The sequence below is a fragment of the Lampris incognitus genome, chromosome 2 (assembly GCF_029633865.1).
Source record: "Lampris incognitus isolate fLamInc1 chromosome 2, fLamInc1.hap2, whole genome shotgun sequence".
NCBI classification, from domain to species: Eukaryota; Metazoa; Chordata; class Actinopteri; order Lampriformes; family Lampridae; genus Lampris; species Lampris incognitus.
The window spans coordinates 131,057,205-131,083,664 of record NC_079212.1 but is presented as its reverse complement, the minus strand read 5'-3'; the positions used below and the strand labels follow the sequence as shown (position 1 = coordinate 131,083,664).

Here is a 26,460-nt window from a genome sequence, read left to right as displayed (position 1 = left end):
AGGCTATTTTACGATCACCTATATGTGCAAGCAAGACTATTAAACTTTCCAATGAGTCTGTTGTTTGTAAGCAACAGAGTCTCATATTCTCATGTTCTGAAATCATGATCTTACATTTACATTTAGAAGTTTTGTCAGCTGTTTTTGCATCTTCTTGCCAGCTAGCTTTGCAGTGCATTCTTTGCCAAGATGATGCAGTCGTATCTTGCAATAATTACAAGATTACTTTTATAAGATTAAAAACATGATTATCCGTGACAGCAGTGTAGAACATGTGAGGAGCCAGCTCGGGAATTTTTTTTGACAAATCAAGGCATCTTAAATCAGCAGTTGCTATGGCATCTTGAATGGAAGAGTCAAATAAAAAAGGGTACTTACTTGTGAAATGTTACATTATCTGAATTGCCACTTTTTTTCGACCCTGTGCGGTTAGAGCACTTGGATGCGCCGCAACTCGGCATTTTAGCTGGCAATTCTAATGCAATTTGATCGCTTTTTGGTCTACCTAAGATGGCGCCGATCAAGTTCAATTGGCCTTCATAAATTGGTGGCACGAAATTATGGGTTGCGCGATCCAGTCTTTCTTTCGAGATCTGTGGTGCCCACCTGTTGTTGGTTACCTCAAAACATGCAAAAAAAGTCATTGAGTTTATCTGGTAGGGAGGGATCTTTATGGCATGCCTGTGTGGGTGGGGGCTTGTAGTCAGTTATTGCTTGAAAACCTTGCCACAAGCGCCGTATGTCTTCATTATCAGGAAAGTGGCTGCTGAGCTTTTGTCAATACAGCCTCTTCGCCTCCTTGATACCCTGGGACAGATTTCTCTTGGCCAGTCTGTATGCCGCAGTGTCTCCAGATCTGAATGCAGCATTTCGGGTTCTCAGCAGTGAGTGGAACTCCCCATTCAACCAGAGTTTCTGGTTGGCCTCTTGATAGAATTGACCACAGTCACATCATCTATGCACTTGTTAATATAGCCTATTACAGACTCGGTATATTCCTGCACGTCAATGACATTGTCGTATGTTGCTGCCACCTTAGAGGCAGTTTTACATTTTAAGAAATATTCATGCAAATAACGATAAAAGGCAAAATAATCCATGATTTCAGGGTGGCGAAGATGCTTTTCAACAATGTCGTAAAACGATAGCGGTGACAGGAAGTAATAATAATAATAAATCAATCTTATATAGCGCTTTTCTAATACTCAAAGTCGCTTTACAATAAAGGCGGTGAAACAAGACAACAGATAAACATAGCACAAGCATACAGGGGTGGGTGGGAAGGGGGGCTACGAGAGGGAGAAGCGGCAGCCACACACGACGCCAGCTCTCCGACTTAAACAGGCACAAAGTAGACGCATTTCAAACAAATTGGGTTACCGGTACGGATCGGGCAATGGCATCCACAACTAGGCACGGTTGCCTGGTACCGTGTCCGAGCACGACTGTTCCCACTCCGTTGTGCTATGCGAGAGCAAGTCGCATCGTGATGACGTTAGCGTGCTCGGGCCCGAAACATTAAGCGCAACGTGAGCACGCGCGCGGCGGGCGCGGGGAGGGGGGGTAGTGTGAGTAAGAGTGGTATCTTTACACTTTTTTAACTGTGACTGTGTTTCTGGATGAGCGTGTTCTTGATGTGGTCTAAAGGATGTTGTTTATTCTTGAACTTGTTGTGTAACCTGTGAAGGTGGTGGCCCAATGTATAGGCTTATTAGATATGTAGAATTGCCTCGTGCAGTAGTATTGTATTTCCCCCTGTGCATCTTAGTTTATAACCTCTGGTTTTGTGGACGTAGTGTGCGCGCGCCTGTGCGCAGAAGTGGATGTATGTATGTATGCCTCTCTGTCATCGTTTATTTCTTTCACGAGACAAGAAATTTTACTATACACTTAATAAAATCTATGTGACGTGAACAAAATGCCCCCCTGTCAAAGCTGATCGCCCATTCTGTTCCTTATGCTCTAGTGCCGACCCTGCTGCCGCACCAGAAATCTGGGAAATGGCTTCACTATGGTTTTGAATATTTCTAGGAATTTAGCACAATGTGTGTCTCATTATCTGGACCTGTCGGTGATTTAAAAAAAAATAGCACGGCAGATAGAGCAGCCGAAAAACAGAAGTTTAATTTTCAAACTCTGCATTATGGCATCTATAGATACCGGCGATGGCATTGTTTCATGTTTGTGTTTGTCTCCCTCTAGTGGGCACAGACACGACTTGCTAGGATCTGTGGGGAAAGGTGTTAAGTCCACAGATAAATTCTGACCAGCCTGTTAATGAAGTCACCTTGCCATTCACCCCAGGGACCTAGTCTCACAAGACTGCCATGTTGCAGCTGCTATTGTAGCTCATAAGTCCTAACACGATAACTATCTTGTATGTCAAGTATGAAGTCCTGCGTTGTGTCTTACCTAATATATAAAATAGTTTTTGATGAGGCAAATTCATCATTTTTAAATGTCTTGTCTAAAAAGTCTTTGAGCATTCATCAATATTTGGGTATTGTAGCTTAATGATTATATTACTGTGCCCCCCCCTCCCACGGTCATGCCCATCCACCTACCCTCTAACCCCCCGCCCCCATCAGTGCTGGTCACTTGTTAACAGACACCGGCTGTCAACATTTAAACTGAAATGGCACTTTAATGGACCGTGTTGCACTTGAATGGGCTGTGTTGTTAATTGTTTGTGCTTTTTTTTTGTATTCTCTCTGTTTTTATGTTTTTAGTGGTGTCGTTTTTAGGGACTTTTTGGATGTGTATTTTTATCTTTTCTGTTGCACCGCTGTGGGCTGGGAGAAACGGCATTTCGTTTCTATTTATGTGCGCAGGTACATAATGACAACGACAGTAAACTAAATCTCGAATCTTGAAATCTTGAATATGTAGTTAAGAGCAGCTAGGGTTTGGTTTTCGGTGTATAAAATGTGCATTCTGCAACATGGGTTAAAAAGGGGCGATACGTGCCTGCCTTACCGTCCTCTGTGGTTGGAAAATGGAAAATGGTTGGAAAATAAAACTGCCAGGTTGGCATTGAGCACATGACAAGGGTGTAATTGTATGAGGTAGCAATGGCTAATTATTGAGGGTGGCAGAATTAGCGTGGCAGAATTAGCCATGGCTGATGTGCAACATGAGCCTAAATATGGAGGCAAGTACTAGTTAAGCAGGAGAGTCCAGTTACACCTGCTTACTTACATTCACATTTAGGTATGCACACACGTTCGGCCGTGCGCGCGCACACACACACACACACACACACACACACACAAATTCTCACTACTTAGAACACAACATTCTTTTAATAAAACTATGAACAGGGAAAGGTTTAAGCTAATGATGATTATAATTACACAAAATAATTGCACTATCAGTAGCTAGAGTAATTGCATTTTGTGTATTGGTAAATGTTCATTTTATGAGGAAACAGTGAGTTGTGCACCGGGTCCATCGATTGCTTTAAATCTAAATGTTGAAATCTCAGAGGTACGCTGTAACCGGGCAGAAACATGAGTGCTTTCCGTCACTGATGTTCTTTGGAATAACTTGTGCTGTAAAAAGGCAAATGGCCTTTGGGTAGTACAATGATGTCGATTGTTGTTGTGTTTCTTTTTAAGATTTAACGGCTGGTTTTACAGGCTGTGGCTGCTGACACCCCATTTCGCCACAAGGTGTGTAGCAGGGAGTGTGCTCTTCTGAGGAAAGATAATGAAAAGCCTGGAATGTGTGCATGCGTGTGTGTGTGTGCGTGTGTGTGTGCACGTTTGTGCAGTTGTTTATGTGTGTCTGTTTTTTTGTTCGATTAAAACATGTAGGTACAGGCACAGTGCACAGTTCCATGCATGTGCAGGTATGCACAAGTAGTATACACTACGTATGTCCTTTTTTTTTCATGGCCTGAGAAAAAGAAAAAACATCAGCAAACAGACCAGACCTGCAAAGCTTCATTCCAACAGAATGTGAACACGCTGGCTATCAGTGGTAGAGTTTATATGAGCACAAACCATGAAAACACGCATCTTTAATTCTTCTTTTTTTGGTGCCGTAGTCACATTTCGAGCTAATCTTGCATGGGCTTACTTACATGTCACATTTGATTCTTTAACTAATCAAACATTAAGGACTTCAACGGGGATGTGGTTTACTGCTGCTGCTGCTCTTCTGTACACTTGTCATGTTGCAGCTTCCATGTGAGTTCTTTCACAATCTCTTGTCATATGCTGCTCACACGCTGGATACACTGTTAATGCGCAACACCGGTAATGTTAGCTTTGGTACTATTAGGAGCATTACCGTGCTGACTCAGCTTGAAATAATTTACAGGATCTTTTATAAACAAGAGATTTCCGTTTTCAAACGTTTCATTTCAGAGGAGCTGCTCAAACAGTGGCTAATTTTGCGCCACATTCTGATTGTATCACAGTGCGTCACTCAGAGAATGTATTGTCTCCATGCTCCACCCAAGAACTAGCGTGCAGAACACAGTACACAGAAGTCCTCCGGTAGGTCAGGACTCAAGAGACACACATGCAGCTGCACTTTGACCTCTCGCCGCTTTGTTGAAATTAAACGGAAAAGATGGAGTGAATAGGAGGCTTTTTAAATACTGGGCCGCAATTGTACACACTGTCCAAATCACCTTTGGGGAGACTATTTCTTTATCCATAATTTCATTTAGACTGAATCCAGTGTGTGTTACAGGTCAACGGTGCTTCTGAGTATATCCTACATGTTTTCAGAGGAGGAGCCAAGTATGCGCACATCCATAAAATATTAAGGCGCAAGACAAAAATAGCAAGACTAGAATGGAGGAGTGAGGCCTGCACACTAAATTGCTCCCAGAAGCTATTTTATGGGGTGAACCGTGTCGATCAGCTATATCGTCTCGAAATGCTCGCCGTTCTACATGCTCGCTCTTGTAATTAACTGAATATATGATGTCAATAAATGCTCAAAGTACTCTTATTTTTCTGGAGTGAAGTAATGAAGTAGGCAAAGGTTCAGTGAGGCAACACCCATGTGCTAAGCTTTGGAGGAGTGTACGTGTAATGAGTGTTTTCAGAAGTAGGTACACTCCCCGGATTCCTGTGAGGTTTATTGTTCATACGGTGAAATAGTCGTACTTCACAAGTTTTCTGTGAGTCTTACAGTCACAACCATCTTTTGAGGTTGACTTACAGATTTCGCGTGTATATAAAAGAGTTTAGCTAGTGTGACACAAACGGTTTCTAACATTCTTCCCTGCCTTCAACGCAGTGTCGGTTGGGAACGCCCCCCCCCCCCATTCCATGTAACCCTGAATTGCATTTATCCGGTATAGCCAACCAGTGAAGGAAGAGACTTCCTCTGAAATTCCCCCCATTTGTGCCAGAAATGTCCGTGTCAAATGCCACAGTTAGCACTAAATGAACCTAAGAAGCACTTCTAATCTACTTGAGGCACTCCCATCGCTTGGCCTCTCGGCGTCAGTCTGCTGTGGATATCAGAACATGCGCTCAGGGACGTTTTCAGCTGAACTTGGTTTCACTCGGCGCATAGTTGATTCAGCTGTAAGATCATTCTGACCCCTTCCTGTAGTCTCCTGCATAATTAGTTAGACACCTGGGTTGCACAGCTTATTTTCTTAATCACTGCGTATCGCAGGCGCGGATCTACGGGGTGGCAGCTGCCACCTCTGCGACACAGTCTTGCCACCCCCGTTGCCACCCCATTTATAAATCAGATAATATGTTTTTAAAGTATATTTTATGTACACGCATGGTGAAGGTCAACGAAACCCACACCAAACTCATCTCAAACAGTAGAGAACAAAATACATTCGATGAAATCCGAGTTTTGAATAATAATACGTTTAGAATAATGTCCATTGTCCCCTCCTTGAACCTCATGCCACCCCTTTGCCGCCCCAGGAAAAAAATCTCTAGATCCGCCACTGTGCAGCATATGTGTGTACATTTAAGCTTAAAAGTGCATATAGACGTCTGCATGGGTTGGAAGGTTGTCTGTTATTTTAACTGGGTGTGCGCCTGCTGATATGCAGGTTAAATACCTCAGCAGATAAGACTATGTGTGTGTGTGTCTGTGTGTGTGTGTCAACATCCGTTTCCAGGAGGAGTGGCTCTTGTGGCCCCCTCGTCAGATGGGTGTCAGCCCACAGTCCGTGCCGTTCCCTTTATAGCCCAGAGGTTACAGCCCAGCCTCTTGCGATCGCCATAGTGACGCCCCGGCCATCCCTCCCCCCGCCCTCTGTGCGCCCAGGCCCCTCCCACTTCTCCCTCTCCCCTCCCCCTTCCCCCCCCCGTCCTCTCTCCGTGTGTTGGGAACATGCTGCAGCTGACAGAGTAGGCAGAGGCTGACACAAGCAGGAGACACATTCAGATAACATGGGCCAGTTACTCAGCTGGATCCGGGGTCCAACCAGGGACAATCAGGCCCTTCAGGATGTAGCTGTGGAGCAGCAGGTTTGTCAGCATGTGCGGCGTGTGTGTACGCATACGTGTGATTGTGTCTCGTTTGCCTCTCTGTCTGTCTGCCTGTCTGTCTGTCTGTCCGCCTGCATGTGTCACTGTATGAGTGCATGAGCCCATATAAGGGTAACAACTAATCCAAAACATTTACCTGTGTATTGATTTCTGATGCACGAGCTAGTTTTTAAAGATTTCAAGTGAAGAAGAAAAAAAGTGTTCAATGGTGTTTTTGGACAACTGGGAAAGACTACCAGTTGTGTGTGTGTGTGTGTGTGTGTGTGTGTGTGTGTGTGTGTGTGTGTGTGTGTGTGTGTGTGTGTGTGTACAGTGAAGAGTTTGTACGGGAATGGGATGGCAAATGAAGTGAACTTGGCACTCATTCAAGTCAGACCTCTCTCTCTCTCTCTCTCTCTCTCTCTCTCTCTCTCTCTCTGTCTGGGCTGGGAGGAGAGAGGCGCTTTGGAATGTGAGCGGGTCTCGGTCAACCTCTGGGAGTTTGTTGTGTGGAAGTGAGTTATTAAGCCAAGGCGAGGACAGGGCCTCTGTTGTTAGGGACACGTTTCCTACAGTATAAGCATGTTTTTGTGCACGTGTACGTGTTTGTGTGTGTGTGTGTTGCGTGCATAACAAGCACAAAACGTGTCGGTTTCATTTCATTTCTCTCATCTCCCAGTCCAATTCACCACCATCATCAAATCACCAAATTAGTGTCCAATAATGACAGTGAGACAACCGTACCACAAAAATCCGCTTCCCCACTGCATGTCCTCTGCAGACACACTATATACATGCCCTCTGTCAAACATCTACGCTTATTAGCTAAGTGGATGATTGACACTTAAGACAACATTTGCATGCTGTAATTTATTCACCTATTGTTATTGAAATGTATTTTCTATTTCCTACCACATCACAACCTGTATTGACCTCAATTATTAGAAATCTGTGGCCTCACAAATTGTTGGTTGCATATCGACGTCACACTGCCTTATCATGACATCGTTTTCTGGGTCCCTTGAAAAAGAAGTGTTCATATCATTGGAACTGCCTTGAAAAGAAAGCGCAACTGAAGTAAGTAGTCAAGTAAAAAGCAGGAGTATAGATTGACTGGAGCTTTTCTTTTGCTCTTGTTGATGAATTACCACATCATCGCAAACGTTGTATGACTCATATCCACAGTGTCCGGCTCAGCAGTTTTGATCAGCTGTGTCCGGGCTGGCCAGGGGCGGGGAGCAACCCCGTGCAGCATGCAGAACAGAACAGAGCCACCCCGAGGCTTTGCTTTAATAGAGAGCCGTCGAGAGAAAGGAAAGGGAAAAGGTAGCAGGATGCGTGAGTGTGGTGCAGGAAGAGCTCGGCTTGCCATGCTCCCTGTGTCACTGAGCATTTGCACCGTGTTACACCATAGCTAGGCCCGTGAGATGTGTTGTTGATGAGGCACGGTGAAAAAAGCTGCGTAGGTCATGTGTGTCAGTGCACTGTCAGTTTGGCTTTAGCTCAACCGACTGCTCATCTGACGGTAACACGCCCGCAGGCTTTCCCGGATGCCAGTTATATAAAAGAGCCACCAGGAGTCCTTCCAAGCTTCTGGGCATACCTGCGAATGTGATTTAGCTTGGTGCTGTTGTTCAGCTCACAGTCTTTAAGGCACTTGTTCTCATGTCTGTTTATTTTCCTTTCCTCCCACATGATTGCCCTAAGTGGACAAATATGGATAGGAAATGAAGGCTACCAAAAAGCCACGCAGTTGCAAGGAAATTTAATGCAACATAATGCTCCATTTTAGTCTTCACATTGACAAATTAGGGCAAAAGGTTGATAGTAAAATGCCAGCTTATCAAGTTGGCAAATAAACACAAGTTGTTGCAAAATTGATTTAAACTCTTATAAGTGCCTTTAAGCCGCCAATAACAGAATGGTTACTGACATTTAAGGCTGTCTACTCCCACTTTGCAATGCCTCGAGAGTTATTAGTCCAACCATGCAAGGCATAATATGATGTACTTTGTAGGCAAAATACTAAAATCAGAAGGATTTTGCAGGGTACAAAGTGTCCCAGATTTATTCGCTGATGTTCAGAAGTGTGGGAAAGACATGTGGGTAAACAAATCAGGGAGAATGCACAGTGCTAAATTTAGGATCCTAGCTGGTCATCCAGCTAAGCAAGGGCTATGCTATAGTTAAAAGAGAGTAGGGCGACATGGATGCGCATTAGTGCAATGCAAGGAATGGCATGTGAGGAGAGGAGCAAGGTGGATAGAGATAGGTTGCAAGCTCAGGTTGACATTGAGAAAGAGAGCTTTGAACGAGTAGTTCATGGACCACCAATGGCAAAAACAAAAACATCCTGTAAACTAGTTCATCTATTTTTTTCTAAAGAAATTTAGCTTGTGCTATATCAAGCTCAACAGCTTCAGTTTTTAAGCCAAGTTCAACAACGAGCATTAGAAGAAGGGGTCCCCGGATCTTTCTAGATTGACCTTCACTCATATTTACAAGTATATAATTGGTGTTTGCAGGGCTTAGCAGCTTTGCTCTAAAAAACTTAATATTTTTGACTTGTAAACAAATGAAAGGTGTGAGGGGAAACAAACCACATTATGGGCTGCAGATTTAATATCCGTCATAGTGGCAGTTAACAAATTCCTTATATAACTTAGCTCACATATAATAAAGAACACATGGAAAAGAAGGTGTCGCTTACGTAGGCTTCAGTGAAAATGTGCAAGTCCAAATGCAACAACGGCAGGCCTGTTCCCAAGGTGCAGTAAAATCATTGCGGTAAACAGGAAAAAAAAACCCATTAAGTAGGTGCATTAATATGTCCACACATGAGCATGTTCACATTTTAAGGGATGATTCTCGAACCCGGTCTGCTGAGCAAGCTGACAAGACCCATTCTGTAACAATCTTGATATCATTTCTTTAACTTGGTGATCTTGGTAGATGTGAATACTACAGTGAACATTAATTGGTTTATTACCCATGGGCATCCATAGTTGGAAAAGTTTAACAGTGCGTGGGTGAAAGTCAGAGCACCTTGTCAATACGTCAATTTGTTTAAGCAAAAAAAAAAAAAAAAAAAAAAACCCACCCCAGAGCTGTAATTTATATTAACAGCGTAATTACCTACTTTGTGGCAGATGCCAGTATCCAGAATGCCCCGCAGTAACAACACAGTAACAACATTACAACTATTAACTGTAAATACTGTTAACTGTAAGCCAGTAAGGGCTATTATTTTATTTATTTATTTTTACTTTTGTAAGAACATCACAAGTTCAGCATCTCGACATGATTTTGATTTTGGGGGTCTAGGCACACGTTTGGGATGTGTGTGTGTGTGTGCATGCTTGCACAGATGTGAGTGTTTGAGACATTGGGGGTGTTATTTGTCTGTATTTGCAATTTAGATACTCGTGCAGGACACATACAGGAGTTACTCATAGGACCTTATGTGCTCTGTAAGAACATGGAAAAGGGCATGTTTATCCAGGATTACCACCAAGCCCTTTTTATAGCTTTGTGTTATAGTTGTATAAACAGTTTGTAAGTCAGTCAGTAATCATTGTCCATCTATCAAATAATGCACACAAGCTTCTTTTTTTTTCATAATAGGTTTTCTGTTACCCCTGAAAATGTGAGCTCAATCTGTTTTGCTGAGTGTTTAGGAGATGTAATAACTTTGATTTTGCTTATGAACCTCCTGAAACAGAGCACATTAGGACTGGCCTCGGCACAAATTGGGGATGGATCAGTGTGTGGTCTGCCTTTGCTCACTTGTTGTCATCAACAGATAAATGTTAAAATGTTATCAAGGGTACCCCCACACACTCTCTCTCTCACACACACACACACAAATGAGGACTGACTGTCTCTGTGCCACTGGCTTCAGTCAATTGTTACAGAAGATATTTTTTGTGATGTCAAACAACAAACACAAATATTTCCCCTCCATGAGATAGCACAGCTTAGTGCACCAAGAGGGTCAGTGGTTTGACAACTTACCCTTTCTTCCAAGACCATTAGGAAGTGGTGGGAGGAATGCAGACACAAAAAAGACTACAGTCAAGGCCACTGTAGTCCCACTCACTCAAACCACGTGATACTACTGAACAATGCTACTCATGTTTAAAACCAAGTTCTGGATTAGGTTGTGATTTCAATCTGAGAGCTAACCTCTGTTGTTTGGGTGAATAAAAACTACAAATCAAATTAAACAAGACAAAGAAGGGGCGTCCGGGTGGCGTGGCGGTCTATTCTGTTGCTACCAACATGGGAATTACCGGTTCAAATCCCTCTCCAGCTTGGTCAGGCGTCCCTACAGACACAATTGGCCGTGTCTTGCAGGTGGGAAGCCGGATGTAGGTATGTGTCCTGGTCGCTGCACTAGCGCCCCCTCTGGTCGGTCGGGGCGCCTGTTCAGGGGGGAGGGGGAACTGGGGGGAATAGCGTGATTCCCCCACGCGCTACGTCCCCCTGGCGAAACTCACCAATGTCAGGTGAAAAGAAGCAGCTGGCGACTCCACATGAATCGGAGGAGGCATGTGGTAGTCTGCAGCCCTCCCCGCATCGGCAGAGGGGGTGGAGCAGCGACCGAGACGGCCCAGAAGAGTGGGGTAATTGGATGGGTACAATTGGGGAGAAAAAAAGGGGGGGGCATTCATTTCATTCATTCATCTTCAGCCGCTTCTCCGGGGTAGGGTCGCGGTGGCAGCAAGCTAAGTAGGGCACTCCAGACGTCCCTCTCCCCAGCAACGCCCTCCAGCTCCTCCTGGGGGATCCCAAGGCGTTCCTAGGCCAGATTGGACATGTAGTCCCCCCAGCGAGTTCTGGGTCTACCTCGGGGTCTCCTCCCAGTTGGCCGTGCCTAGATAACCTCCAAAGGAAGGTGCCCAGGAGGCATCCTAAGCAGATGCCCGAACCGCCTCAACTGGCTCCTTTCGACGCGAAGGAGCAGCGGCTCTACTCCGAGCTCCCTCCGGATGTCCGAGCTCCTCACCCTATCTCTAAGGCTGAGCCCAGACACTCTATGGAGGAAACTCATTTCAGCCGCTTGTATCTGCGATCTCACCCTTTCGGTCACTACCCAAAGCTCACGACCATAGGTGAGGGTTGGAACGAAGATCGACTGGTAAAACTGCGTGCTTTGCCTTCCGGCTCAGCTCCCTCTTCACCACAACGGTCCGGTACAACGTCCGCATTACTGCTGATGCTGCACCAATCCGCCTGTCAATAACGGCCGGTTTGGGTAGTTAAATAAATTATACTACCAGTGAGATTGAACAGTAGCTTTATGACACTTTACATCGTCTTACGTCCTAGTAGCATGCACAGACACAGGAGGTTAGGACACAGGTGAGCATTTTGGCTTGATGTCTTAATTGGACTTGTTTCAGAAACATTTTTTTTCTCCTCAATTGCACATAGCCAATTATCCCACTCTTACCCACATCCGGCTTCCCATCCGCAGACTCGGCCAATTGTGTCTGTAGGGACGACTGACCAAGCCGGAAGTAACGCGAGGATTTGAACCGGAAATCCCGTGTTGGCAGACAACGGAATAGTTTCAGACAGACCGCTACGCAACCCGGACGCTTCTGTCTGAAAAGCTTGCTTCTTGTCACTATCAATTTTTACATCATATCCGGTGTAATGACGTAAAAGAGACAAAACTCAAAACAACACAATGTTTTTATACACACACACACACACACACACACACACACACACACAAACCTTCATTACCATCATTATCTTCCATTAACACTCATATTCTTTTAATTTGTGCCTATTGCATTTTTAGACACAAGGGTGCGCCACAGACAATGTACATTAAAGGCTACGTTGTTAAAAAAGTATTACAGAGCTCCATCTGAAACAGTCAAAGTCACGGTAAAGCTTTTGTTTAAACTCAAGTACTGTACTAATGATCGGCAGAATAAATATACGGTATTTGTGTCTATTCAGCGGTAAAAAGTTGCACTAGCATGCCCCCCCCAAAAAAACCCTTACATAACCACTGGCTGCTGTCCAGTTGTTCAGTTTCCTCCGTTTCTCTATTTTTGAGTTACATGACCTTTGAAACCTGCGAAGATTTGCGGAAATGAGAAAAAGCACGGCTGAACTCTTGTTTGGGAGCACCCTTTTTCTCCATCCAAAATTATTTTACTCTTGCCCATCAGTTTCTTTTCCCCCAATATGTCAGTGGTCATTGCCGTTGTATACGTCATTCTCATCCTGTGCGAAGGGTGCGGTCTCTGCCTGGTTTTACGTGACTCTTCCCCTGCATCCCTTCTTCTTCTCTCTCTCTCTCTCTCTCTCTCTCTCTTCTCTTCTCTTTTTAACTGTTTGAGCCGCTCTGCCGTCGAGATGCCTAAGCAATGAGTGCATCAGACACACCCAAGCTTTGCCAAACAAACCTGCTGCAGCAAATCCACTTTTGCCTGGTAATCACATCACCACTGAACTACTTCCTATAACAAATGTCCCGACACATATCTTTGTTTGCCATTGTGTCCGTTATCAAACCTATTATCAAACTATTCCAACCCCCCCCCCACACACACACACACACACACACACACACACACACACACGTCACAGCCCAGACCCCAAGTTTCCTTCGCACATGGAAACTGAGCAGACGTATTTATTTTTCCTGGCCAAAAACTGGAAAGGGGTGGGGTCTATGTGCCTGGTGGTCCAATCAGACGGAGGATGGCCCGCTGCCTTGTGGGAGAATGGGAGGTGCTTGAGCGGCACAGTCTCGCTGGGCTGGTTCCAATGGGAGGAGCAGCAAGTTTTACTTTCTTTTTTTTTTTTTTAAGTTCTGGGGCGTGTGTGTTGATGTGTGCGTGTGTGTATGTGTGTATGTGTGACATAGGACAGGCCCTAGTGCGTCTACAAAAGCGAACTAACTTGACAGCTTCCAGAAATTATCTTGGGAATGTACGCTAGCATATACTGAGGAGATATTCTCACACTGAGACATGGTATGTACCTATCTACCGCTTCAGTTCCCGCTACATTTTTTTTAAATAAGTGCATTCATTTTAGTGTACATGTTGAACAGATTCCTGTTAGACGTGTGCCTGTCGAATCATTTTAACTGCTGCCTTATAACGTTAGACCATTTCAGAGTGCTGTTGCGATCAGAAGAAACAACTTATCATGTATTAGCAGTTCTATTCAGCAGCAATTCGGCATCATCTGTGTCATGTGACACCACAACAACTTCTACCAGTATTTGGATCAGGTCGATATGTACGTGGCAAGTTGAAGATATCTTGCAAAACTTGGCATGGTAGTAAACATTGCCACTGTGAGCCTGCATATGAATTGAGGGAAACTGCCTATACGCTGTCTTTTAATCTAAATTCTGTATAAGCAGTCATATCCTCAGTATACCAGATATTAGTGGTTGCTAACTCTTGGGTAGGTTTGGCCAGAATCCTGTGACGTTCTCGGGCTTTTTTCGCCAGAGCTACTGGAAATCTCCATATGCTACTTGCTGTGGAAAAACATGCAGAATGAAAGGCTGCCATTTCTATGTTGGAAAAGGCGTGTATGGATGTATCCTTGCAATATATTGCAAACAAAGTAAAGTGAATGGTGCTTTGCACCATTGCACGTAAAAAAGCTATGTAATTCTAGAAAAGTGAGAGATAATGCATGTAGCAGAATGAGGAGAGTAAGACAGTGGTCTGAAAACTATATGAATACAAACCACTATGGGGCCTTCTAGCTGAAAAGGATGTTTCAACGTAAGCATTTGGACAAACATAGACCCAGCAACTACAGTTCACAGATAATGTCACAAGGTCTAGCAATATATGCAAAGGAGCACTAATCATACTCGGTTGGACCTTTTAAAGGTCCTGGGCCAATTCAGATTTGATCAGAAATGTAAAGCACTTTTGAGTGGCTGTTGCAGCCAGAAAAGTGCTATATAAAATGCAACTTGATCGATTTTCTTTTTGAAACATTTTTTTCAGTGGTTATGTTCATCCTCATGTCAAGCGGTTAGCTTTGTTGATACTTTTGACACTGACTTTTGACACTTGATATTGAGTGTTTATCTTTGCTTTTCCTTAATATTGCTGAGGTGAGGCTGTCTACATTTTCACAATCACCAGTGACTATCTGGTCAACTTGCCAATGCTATTTTAAAGTCGTGGCAGCAGCAAGTTAAGGCGCCGTGCCCAGTCTTTTTCGCATTTGTCTGTTTGTGGCCTATGGGGTGGGGCATAGCATTAGTCATCAGTTTTCACAGACAGTCCTTAGAGACCACGTTACTGTTTTCATCAGTATTGTTTAGTAGCTCAGGGTAAACTGATTTTTCAAATGCTGACATTTTATATTTCATTGCTGATATATACCAAGTCCAGTTGCACTTGATTCAACTCCTTTGGATAACCATGACCTGGATGAATGAGAACATTCACAGACATTGCTGATATATATTGTGAATAACTGTGCATCTAGCTATTGGCTCCTGCTGTGTATTCACTGCCTCAGGGTGCAGCTCTGTGTGATGTGACTTCTCTGCAACTATCATACCCAGAGGCCCAGATCTGCTACCAAGCCATGCAGAGCTAGCACTTTAGCGAGTTTCAAAATGACGTTTGGTTAAACGAAGAGTTGCACTTTTAAATGGGTAAACCTTTTCAAATGGCATTACGCTAATGTCCACATTAGCTCATTGCAGTACAGTGGTTTTCCAAGCAATCTGATAGAAACGTATGCAGTTTGCATGGTTCTCAAAACCACTTTGTGTCTATTTTGACCACAGTCATTTTGTTTGTTGATGCTGCTAAGCTCTAGCTTTCTCACATGGCTGTTATTGATATCCAGTTATTAACTGTGTTGGTCAGTGCTGTGCTTACTAGTTGTTGCCAACTGTAGACCTCAACTTTGTAATATGTGGCACTGGTGGACATGTGACTGTGTGTGTGTGGGGGGGGGGTCACATGTACGTGTACAACAGGATGCAAGATAGTCGTACGGTTATTGCCAGGGTCTTTCTGATTCTAGAAAGAGACCCCGCAAGTCATCCAGCAGAGTGCTCTTTTTACCCTTTTTTAACTCTTGGTGAACTCTTTTTACATTTATTAACTTTTTAAAAGGAGAAGAAATATGTGAAAATAAAATATATAAGCAATGACTATAAATAAAACCCTCAATTTCTCTTTTCACTTCTGTGCCAGTAACTTTATTCCTCTTCCTGTTTTCTAACCTGTGTTCACCTTTGTTTTTTGTTTTTGTTTTGTTTTTTGGGGGGGGGTGCTCCTATGACCTAAAGGAATACAGCAGATGACAGAATCCAGTAATATTGTATTTAAACTGTGATGTTTTAGCAAATGACCTATACTGGCATGGCCAGGTCATTGAAAGATATTGAAAGCTGTAACTGTCATTTGAAATAGTGTGTGTGTGTGTGTGTGTGTGTGTGTGTGTGTGTGTGTGTGTGTGTGTGTGTGTGTGTGTGTGTGTGTGTGAGTGTTTTCCTGTCTTCCTGAAGAGGAATATGCTTCTGTGACCCCCTATGCAGACCCCGATACAGACTATCTTAATTGGTTATTGGATTTTCTTTGTGTGTCTGTGCTTGCGTATGTGTTGTTGGCATGCAACGTTGCACGTTTACGTGGATTTATGTTGTGTTTCACTGGGCTGGATTGAGATACACTGGAGCGCTTTCTTTGTTTTAAAATCATGTTTAAATATATATATATACATATAGTATATATATATGTGTGTGTGTGTGTGTGTGTATATATATATTTCATCTCCCTATCTCAATAACGCCATGAACCATATTTAAAAATGTGAAAAAGGTTATTGTCTGACCAGGTGTTTGGCTTTGAACAAGGACGATAACGTTCAATTAGTTCACCCTTGATCTAATGCATTACATTTGAGAGTATCTTGGAGAGGCATTGGAGTTTGCTTGTTGTACGTCTATATTTTTGCTGTGAGGCTTTTGTTGATTTAGAGATGTCAGTTAACCCTAACCAGCAGCTAATGTTAAGATTCTTTTGGTAAAAGCATCCACAAAACATAGTATTGTTAATGGCCTAATGCGAAGCTATTATGGTCTTTGTGTCAACGGTTTGTTTTTTTACACAAGTGGAGAGCTGTGATGGTGAGACCGATTGTTGAGGTATTTCTGAGGAATGTTGGAATGCTGCTGCTAAGTGCATCTGCTGCTGCCAGCAGATGGGTGGATGTAGAGGGTGCAGGGCAGTCTCAGGTGAGCACAGACTCACTTTAGTCCAGATTAGGTGAGTTATACATTTGTTTCAGTGCTATAAGGCTTTGAATGATAACCTGAACACTTCAAGGCTAAGTGGATTAGTTGCTCTTCGTTATAAAGAATGGTGCTTGTGGCGAACGGTGTCCCACTGCTCCTGAGAAAATCTTGTGTCTTGTAAAGCGGACACCCAAAGTGTTTCCCAGAATCTGGGCGGTTTTTAAAGGAAAGGACTGCAAATCTATGGCGTGGTGATAAATGTGAGATATTTAAACTTCACAGTATGTGTTAAGTTTTCAGATTTCAGTTTACTGTAAATGCTTCCAGTTCATAAATTTGTATTTTGTGTGAACAAAACTTTAAAGATGAAAGTGTTGCTGTACGCCAGCTGTGTTTTCTGTTGTGCTTTATAATAATCCCTCCTCAATGACATTTAGTTAGCCTTTTTTAATTATTATTATTACTTCTCAAGATTTACAGCCAAACAACTGAAAAAGAAAATTTCAACTTGTATTGTTGTTTACTGGCTGGGTACATGAATGGCTTCAATAGGTGTTAACGTCCTCCTAAAGAAACTCTGCTACACTGGTAAGTGCCTGTTTACTTATTATCTATACCGTATTTCCCGGACTACAAGTCGCAACTGAGTATAAATCGCGCTCAGCAAAAAACACGTTGTTTGGGGGGGGGGCATATAAATAGCATCGGTGTATAAGTCGGATTTACAGTGGTGCTTGAAAGTTTGTGAACCCTTTAGAATTTTCTATATTTCTGCATGAATATGACCTAAAACATCATCAGATTTTCACACAAGTCCTAAAAGTAGATAAAGAGAACCCAATTAAACAAATGAGACAGAAACATTATATTGGTCATTTATTTATTGAGGAAAATGATCCAATAGTACATATCTGTGAGTGGCAAAAGTATGTGAACCTCTAGGATTAGCAGTTAATTTGAAGGTGAAATTAGAGTCAGGTGTTTTCAATCAATGGGATGACTATCAGGTGTGAGTGGGCGCCCTGTTTTATTTAAAGAACAGGGATCTATCAAAGTCTGATCTTCACAACACATGTTTGTGGAAGTGTATCATGGCAAGAACAAATGAGATTTCTGAGGACCCCAGAAAAAGCATTGTTGATGCTCTTCAGGCTGGAAAAGGTTACAACGCCATCTCTGAAGAGTTTGGACTCCACCAATCCACAGTCAGACAGACTGTTTACAAATGGAGGAAATTGAAGACCATTGTTATACCCTCCCCAGGAGTAGTCGACCATCATCATCACTCCAAGAGCAAGGCATGTCATAGTTGGTCAGGTCACAAAGGAACCCAGGGTAACCTCTAAGCAACTAAAGGCCTCTCTCACATTGGCTAATGTTAATGTTCATGAGTCCACCATCAGGAGAACACTGAATAACAATGGTGTGCATGGCAGGGTTGCAAGGAGAAAGCCACTGCTCTCCAAAAAGAACATTGCTGTCCGTCTGCAGTTTGCTAAAGATCACGTTGACAAGCCAGATGGCTACTGGAAAAATGTTTTGTGGACAGATGAGACCAAAATAGAACTTTTTGGTTGAAATGAGAAGTGTTATGTTTGGAGAAAGGACAATACTGCATTCCAGCATAAGAACCTTATCCCATCTGTGAAATATGGTGGTGGTAGTATCATGGTTTGGGCCTGTTTTGCTGCATCTGGGTCAGGACGGCTTGCCATCACTGATGGAACAATGAATTCTGAATTATACCAGCGAATTCTTAAGGAAAATGTCCGGACATCTGTCCGTGTACTGAATCTCAAGAGAATGTGGGTCATGCAGCAAGACAACAACCCTAAGCACACAAGTCCTTCTACCAAAGAATGGTTAAAGAAGAATAAAGTTAATGTTTTGGAATAGCCAAGTCAAAGTCCTGACCTTAATCCAATCGAAATGTTGTGGAAGGACCTGAAGCAAGCAGTTCATTTGAGGAAACCCAACAACATCCCAAACATCTCAGAGTTGAAGCTGCTCTGTATGGAGGAATTGGCTAAAATTCCTCCAAGCAGATGTGCAGGACTGATCAACAGTTACCAGAAACGTTTAGTCGCAGTTATTGGTCCGGGGTGGGTGGGTCACACCAGATACTGAAAACAAAGGTTCACATACTTTTGCCACTCACAGATATGTAATATCGGCTCATTTTCCTCAATAAATAAATGACCAAGTTTAATATTTTTGTCTCATTTGTTTAACTGGGTTCTCTTTATCTATTTTTAGGACTTGTGTGAAAATCTGTTAATGATTTAGGTCATATTTATGCAGAAATATAGAAAATTATGAAGGGTTCACAAACTTTCAAGCACCACTGTATATGGCGGTGCCGTAGAAATACACTGCTCAAAAAAATAAAGGGAACACATAAGCAATGCAATGTAGCTCCAAGTCAATCACACTTTTGAGATATCAACCTGTCCAGTTAGGAAGCAACACTGATTTGTGAATCAATTTCACCTGTTGGTAAATTGTCTAATTTCCACCTGGTGGAAATTAGACAATTTGCAAGACAACCCCTATAAAAGGAATGGATTTGCAGGTGGTGGCCACAGACCATTTGCCTGTCCTCATCTTTTCTGGCCGATCTTTGGTTAGTTTTTCATTTTGCTAGTGCCCTCACCACTAGAGGTGGCATGAGGCGGTATCTGCAACCTACAGAAGTTGCTCAGGTAGTGCAGCTCATCCAGGATGGCACATCAATGCGTGCTGTGGCAAGAAGATTTGATGTGTCTCCCAGCACAGTGTCCAGAGCATGGAGGAGGTACCAGGAGACAGGCCAGTACACCAGGAGACGTGGAGGGGGCCGCAGGAGGACAACAACCCCGCAGCAGGACCGCTATCTGGTCCTTTGTGCAAGGAGGAACAGGAGGAGCACTGCCGGAGCCCTACAAAACGACCTTCAACAGGCCACTAATGTACAGGTTTCTGCTCAAACAGTGTGAAACAGAATGCATGAGGATGGTATGAGGGCCCGACGTCCACAATTGGGGCCTGTGCTCACAGCCCAACACCGTGCAGCCCGATTGACCTTTGCCAGAGAACATCTTGGTTGGCAGATTCGCCATTGGCGCCCTGTGCTCTTCACAGATGAGAGCAGGTTCACACTGAACACATGTGACAGACGTGAGAGAGTCTGGAGACGCTGTGGAGAACGTTCTGCTGCCTGCAACATCCTCCAGCATGACCGGTTTGGCAGTGGGTCAGTGATGGTCTGGGGAGGCATATCCTTGGAGGGCCGCACAGACCTCTACGTGCTAGCCAGAGGTACCATGACTGCCATTAGGTACCGGGATGAGATCCTCAGACCCATTGTCAGACCATATGCTGGTGCAGTGGGCCCTGGGTTCCTGCTCATGCATGACAATGCTCGTCCTCATGTGGCCAGAGTGTGTCAGCAGTTCCTGTATGTCGAGGGCATTGATGCTATGGACTGGCCTGCACGTTCCCCAGACCTGAATCCAATCGAGCACCTCTGGGACATCATGTCTCGTACCATCCGCCAACGCGATGTTGCACCACAGACTGTCCAGGAGTTGACCGATGCCCTGATCCAGGTCTGGGAGGAGATCCCTCAGGAGACCATCCGTCGTCTCATCAGGAGCATGCCCAGACGTTGTAGGGAGTGCATACAGGCACGTGAAGGCCACACACACTGCTGAGCCTCATTTTGAATCGTCTTGAAGAATTTCCACAGAAGTTGGATCAGCCTATGTTCTCATTTTCCACTTTGATTTTGAGTATGATTCTGAATCCAGACCTTAATGGGCTAATGATTTTGATTTCCATTGATCATTCTTAGGTTATTTTGCTCTAAACACATTCCTCTGTCTAATAAATAAAGATTTTCAGCTGAAATATTTCATTCATCGAGGTCTATATTGTGTTTTTTAGGTGTTCCCTTTATTTTTTTTTTGAGCAGTGTAGAATGACTAGAACGGACATTCCGATTCAAATCAACATACCCGGATGGTCAGATCGGCGGCCATTTTTTTTTCAACCGCTGCCATTGCAAAGAACTGTGAACGTTGTTGCTGGCTAACTTCCATATAAACCGACTTGCAGCAAGTCATAGACTCTTTTCTTTTTTTAATTATTATTATTATTTTAGTCGCGGCCTCACTGAAGTGAGGTTTTGCAGTAACGACCAAACGAGCAGTGGATGGCCCGCTGGCGTGTGTTGCACCATAACAACAAACGACAATCGCCATTTTCTTTTGAACTACTCATGACTACGGCAATTCAGTGTCTTTGAGTGGTATTGCATTTTCAATTGAGTCACGAGGTTAAACAGTGTCATCGATTGGTCTTAGCTGAAATGAAGTGTGTTTGTCTTGTAACAAATAGGATTGTTATTCCTAGTTTGTGGTTCCGGGGAGCAATTAGAGTGTGACACAGACCGCGAGTAACGCTGACTAAAGATGAAAGTAACTGAACTGTATGATTTAAAGATTTCTGTTAATCCTTGGTTTCTCCTAAAAAAACCTGTATCTCTCAACAATCTCGTTTACCTTTGGATTACAGTGTCCGTCAAACAGCACCACCAGTGAGCTCGCTGTTCTCCTCGCTGACGTCCTGTCACCTGCCAGTGTTCTCCTATGAGATAGTAGAGTAGCTTGATTCTTGTACTTCCCTCTGCATCGGGCATGGTAAGGTCCGTGTACAATGTAAGCGCCTCCTTCCAACTTTTCCATGCCTTTGCTAAATTGTTGGGAGTCCAAAGCAAGCATTGCCGGAGGTTTCAGTCCTTCCTTCGCGACGTCAGCTGTTTTTTTTCTCGTTCCGCCGTTGCGTTGGGTGGTTAGCCAGTCGACTCCTCAAAGCTAATTAGCTAGCTAGCTGCACTGCTATGCTCGTCCTCATCAAACGGCAACTAAAACGGTTGACACCGCTGCCACCATGTTTCATTCTCTTCCGTTCTTTACTTAACCCTACAGAACGGACGGTTAAAGCTTTACTTGCTTACTTATCACTTTATTAACAGAAATCCTTAAGTCATACAGTTCCGTTACTTTCATGTCTAGCCAGCGTTACTCGCGGTCTGGTCACACTCTAATTGCTCCCCGGAACCACAAACTAGGAATAACAATCCTATTTGTTACATGTCTGACAAATTTTACATTGTATAAATCGCTTTGGAATATAAATCGGAGGACCAGCCAGACGATTAAAAAAAACAACGATTTATTGTCTGGGAAAGAGGGTAGCTATTTTGATGAAAAAAGGAGGTTGATAACAAACACCAACATGATAGAATAGAACCAATTTGAGCGCAGGTCAGATTGTGGGGAATTCATCCATTCATCCATTATCCAAACCGCTTATCCTGCTCTCAGGGTCGCAGGGGATGCTGGAACCTATCCCAGCAGTCATTGGGCGGAAGGTGGGGAGACATCCTGGACAGGCCCCCAGTCCATCACAGGGAAGGGGCATTCATGTGGAAACTTATATGACTATGATCTATTAAAGGTCAAATATGACACAGGATAGGGTGTTCCCTAGCTATGGTAAGTGTAGGCCGCAGCCTACACTGGACTAGCTTTTCTGCGTTCTGCTTTTAGAAATGCCACTTCAGCCTCATCTTATTAGTAGTTCGGTTTTCAGTGTTGCAAGGTTTCAATGAAAGGGAAATCCCGTAAGACATCACCTCTACCAATTTCTTTTGTGATGTAAAATAAAATGGTCATGGGGAGGAAGCTTCATTTTTTATTTTTTGTTTTTTGATGGTTTATATTGGTATTACTGTTTTTTTCAGTTGCCTGATGAGGACACTGACATTCAACATGAAAAATCCACTGTTTGTTGCATGGCATGTTTGCTGTTCAGCGTATCGTGCTTTTATGTACAGACTGTCATTGATCTTGGAAAAATCTGTTTGCTTGCCCTCATGAAAAGTATCTGGGTGGTTCAATGTGTGTATTAGCCTAATCTGTCTGTGTCAGTCTCCTTTTTTTTTTTGACAAACAGGCAGGGCAAGGGGTGGACTTCTACAATAGCTTTGGGATGAGATGATGCCTTGAGGGGATATTCTTTTGTCTTCGCGTTGTCATGAAGGGTGGTTTCAATAATATGCCCCTGTGGTAGAAGGAATGACAATGCACATGATGTGCTATTGGGCACTATATAGAATGTGAAAGCCTCTTGCTCATGTGTGGTGTGGTGTCTTACACTGGAACATATAGAGTTCTTCTCATTGACCCACTTCCAATGAATACCATTCAATTGGTCATTTTAGTGAGTGCATCCAGACTTGTCTTACAGTAAATGGCCATAGAAGACAGGCCATGCATAGACTTGCAGCCATGGCCTGTGTGAATATCAGAGGGGTCAAATGGCAACAAAAAAAATGTCACACTGTTCTGAGATCAGCGAGGTAGCACATTCCCTCAAGTCTTTGTTTTAGATTTTTGCTCCTTTTGTCAAACACTTTCTCCATGAGTTTATTTTCAGAAAATCATGTCGGCGGTCACATGAGTCTCAAAACTGCGGTTGACCTAATTCCTTTTTATAGTAAGTGACAAATATAAGACTTAGTAAGCTAGTTTTTGATTTTTTTAATTTTATTTTTTTTGGAGCAACATATAATGGTTACATCATATAGTATGGTATGTCTAGGGTCAGTGGCAGGGAGTGTGGTATGAATGCTGGTCAATGAACTAACCACGTATGTTAGTTTTGGTTCCTGAGAGAGAGACATGTAGATTGCGTATTTCCTAAAAAAGGTCAGACATTGTTCTGTTTGGAGAGAGGTGAAAACCAATACCGATCCTTAAATGATCTCCTCTGGAGCCCTCATTGCCTTTCCACTCCCTTTGGCATGTTTCCAACATAACCAATCAAAACATTGCCCAGCACAAATCTGTTAAAACACATCTGAGCTAACTTCCACACCATATGATATGATGCGGTACCACTTTTCCTTCTTCTCTGACATTGGATGAATGGATTTGGTTGCTTGGCGCCCCGTAAATATTTATCATGAAAAGGTGAGCAATGTGACACTGCCTGCCCTCGGTGGTTGTGACTTCACTTCCTCCTCTTTACTACTTCCTAATCAGTCTCATTGTACATACAGCCCCTTTTCTCTAGTTTCTGATGCTTTGTTGTACATTACATATATAGAGATAAAAAAGAGTGGCTGCATCACTTTAACCCATTCGGAAATGTTCAGGTTGATGATAAATTGATGCTAAACAAAAAGAGATAGTAAGGAGAATAGAAAGGGATAAAAAGAGAAAGGATGATTGTTTTATTTGACGGGTCTCACGGCAAGCCCATCTCTCATTTGAACACACAATTCAGACAATATCCAAAGATGAAACTTGGACCTTTCACCACCAGCTGGATTTAAGAAAGTGACATGCTGGGATCTCTTGGTCGGGCGTCCCTACAGACACAATTGGCCGTGTCTGCGGGTGGGAAGCCGGATGTGGGTATGTATCCTGGTCACTGCACTAGCGCCCCCTCTGGTCGGTCAGGGCACCTGTTTGGGGGGGAGGGGGAACTGGGGGGAATAGAGTGATCCTCCCACGCGCTACATCCCCCTGGTGAAACTCGTCACTGTCAGGTGAAAAGAAGCGGCTGGCGAATCCACATGTACCGGAGGAGGCATGTGGTTGTCTACAGCCCTCCCTGGCTCGGCAGAGGAGGTGGAGCAGCAACCGGGACGGCTCGGAAGAGTGGGGTAATTGGCCGGGTACAACTGGGGAGAAAAAAGGGGAAAAATCCCCCCCCCCCAAAAAAAAGTGACATCCCGTGGAGAACGGATGAAACACTTGGGAAACTCAGAAGACACACCCATGCTTTAAAGGAAGCACTGTGTTGTGGCCTTTTCTGTGTCAATGCATCACCAGCATGTCTCAAGTGTGGAAAGGCTGTGTGAGGCAATCATCGATTTGACAGAACTACACTGCAGTCATTTCAAAGATAGCCATCCCGGATTGTGTCGCGTCAAGTTTGCAAAATGCAGGAATGATGAAATTCACAACGCACTGTCATTTTTGATCACATGTGGACTTCCCGTCCTTGGTACTCGTTCATTCATAACCTCCCCCCAGAAACCACCACCACCACCACACACAGTTGCACAAATCTGTCTCGCAGACACACCTAATGTCTTTCTCTAGTCCTCTCGATTTAAGTTTGAACTGGGAATAGCTGGCTTTACTGGTCACTCAGATGGTTCAAAGGTACTTTTACGGTGATATCACACTACAATGCATACCTTTTCCTGTTCCTTCGTACCCATTCGTTTTTGAAGAATGAACTCATATTCGTCGGGTGCAGCATTAACCTATATGTCGTAAACTATTGATACATAGGTGGCGTAACTACATACTCTCTATTTTCTCTTTCTCTTTCTGTCTCCCCAGACTGAAAACGCTATTTCATAATTAGAAATTATAATAGATTATGATGTTGAAATATAATATCAAAAATTATATCATATGTAATATACTTTAGTATGGGGAATGTAGTCACCATTAATTAGGTGCTTATTAGCATGCAAATTAGCAACATATTGGCTCTTAATTGGTCGTTATTACGTACTCATTAATGCCTTATTCTGCATGGCCTTATTATACAACCAGTAAGCCATTACCTATGAGTTTTCCCTCTATAACCTCAGAATTATTGCTTATTAGTAGTACCATCTCATTATGCTTTGCTTGGTATGGACTTTATAAGGTGGTAGTGCCACAAGAAGAGTTATTCTCCCTTACTAACACTTAATGAATATGGTCTGTTCTTACATAACAAAACACAAAACTACAAGTGTTAATAGTGTTAAATTACTGTAAATTAAGTTTTTTTTACTTAGAATATGTTCCCCATACTAAAGTGACATCTTGATCATTACTAATTCACTAGTAATTAAGTTTTTTTATGTTCCCCATACTAAAGTGTTACCAATTACCCAATGAGCCATAGATGGAATGTGTATCAAACCACATTGTGTCAGATTGGTGAAACTCAAGCAGTTAATTGTCTTTACTATTATGTTCAGATGACCTTGTGTGATTAGCATTAACAGCGAGAAGAGGAAATCAGTTGTCCTGTGATTCAGCCGTGTTCTCAGACTCGCGCTACATAGATTTAAAATACACTGAGAAAGCATTACACTTTGTTTGTCAGGATCATTATGACTCTTACCATAACAATGTTATGCTGATACACTGCGATGAGATGCTTAAACAGGAGATGACTGTTCAGTATCATTACGCTTTAGGTATGTCTGTGCTACGATGAAACCCCATCTAACGCATGTATCGTATGTTAAGCTAGTTACCATAATTACTGACCCAGTGTCAGTACTGGTGAGGAGCAGTTGGAGGCCCGCAGGCCTGTTCACTTTGTCTGAACAGATTGGGCTGGGCTTTGGTGAGGTTGATAGAAGCATGCAGACTACAGCTGGCCACACCTATATGTCCTGGAGAACATGAGCTGAATGCATGCCTGCACTCGCGTGTGCGTGGACAAACACACACGCAGTCACACACACATACACAATTATGTATACACATACACTTACACACCCCACACACACACACTGTTTATATTCTTTGCAGTCTTATTGCTGAATTTCTCACATGAAACACAGGTGCTGTAGGATTCCTGATGTTACAATACATTTGGGTGTGAGAAATGACGACATTCCTCAATTGAGGGCGTGAGATTCAATTCACATATAATTGTCCCTAAATTTCTTTA

The 26,460-nt window shown here is 43.3% G+C and overlaps 1 protein-coding gene across 16 annotated transcripts in view; it reads left to right on the top strand.

The window, feature by feature from the left end:
- cast (calpastatin) overlaps positions 1 to 26,460 on the top strand; it is a 59,103-nt gene that overhangs the window by 10,101 nt on the left and 22,542 nt on the right. For 2 of the 16 annotated variants that reach the window (XM_056273954.1, XM_056273947.1), the window contains exon 1: positions 6,325 to 6,461. The exons of 12 other annotated variants lie outside the window; for them this stretch is intronic. In XM_056273954.1, the coding sequence (XP_056129929.1) occupies positions 6,384 to 6,461 (78 nt within the window). In that variant the 5' untranslated portion in view covers positions 6,325 to 6,383. Of the gene's footprint in view, positions 1 to 6,324; positions 6,462 to 13,323; positions 13,463 to 26,460 lie in introns of those variants that run through there. 2 more of the 16 variants (XM_056273958.1, XM_056273950.1) reach the window with 1 other exon arrangement.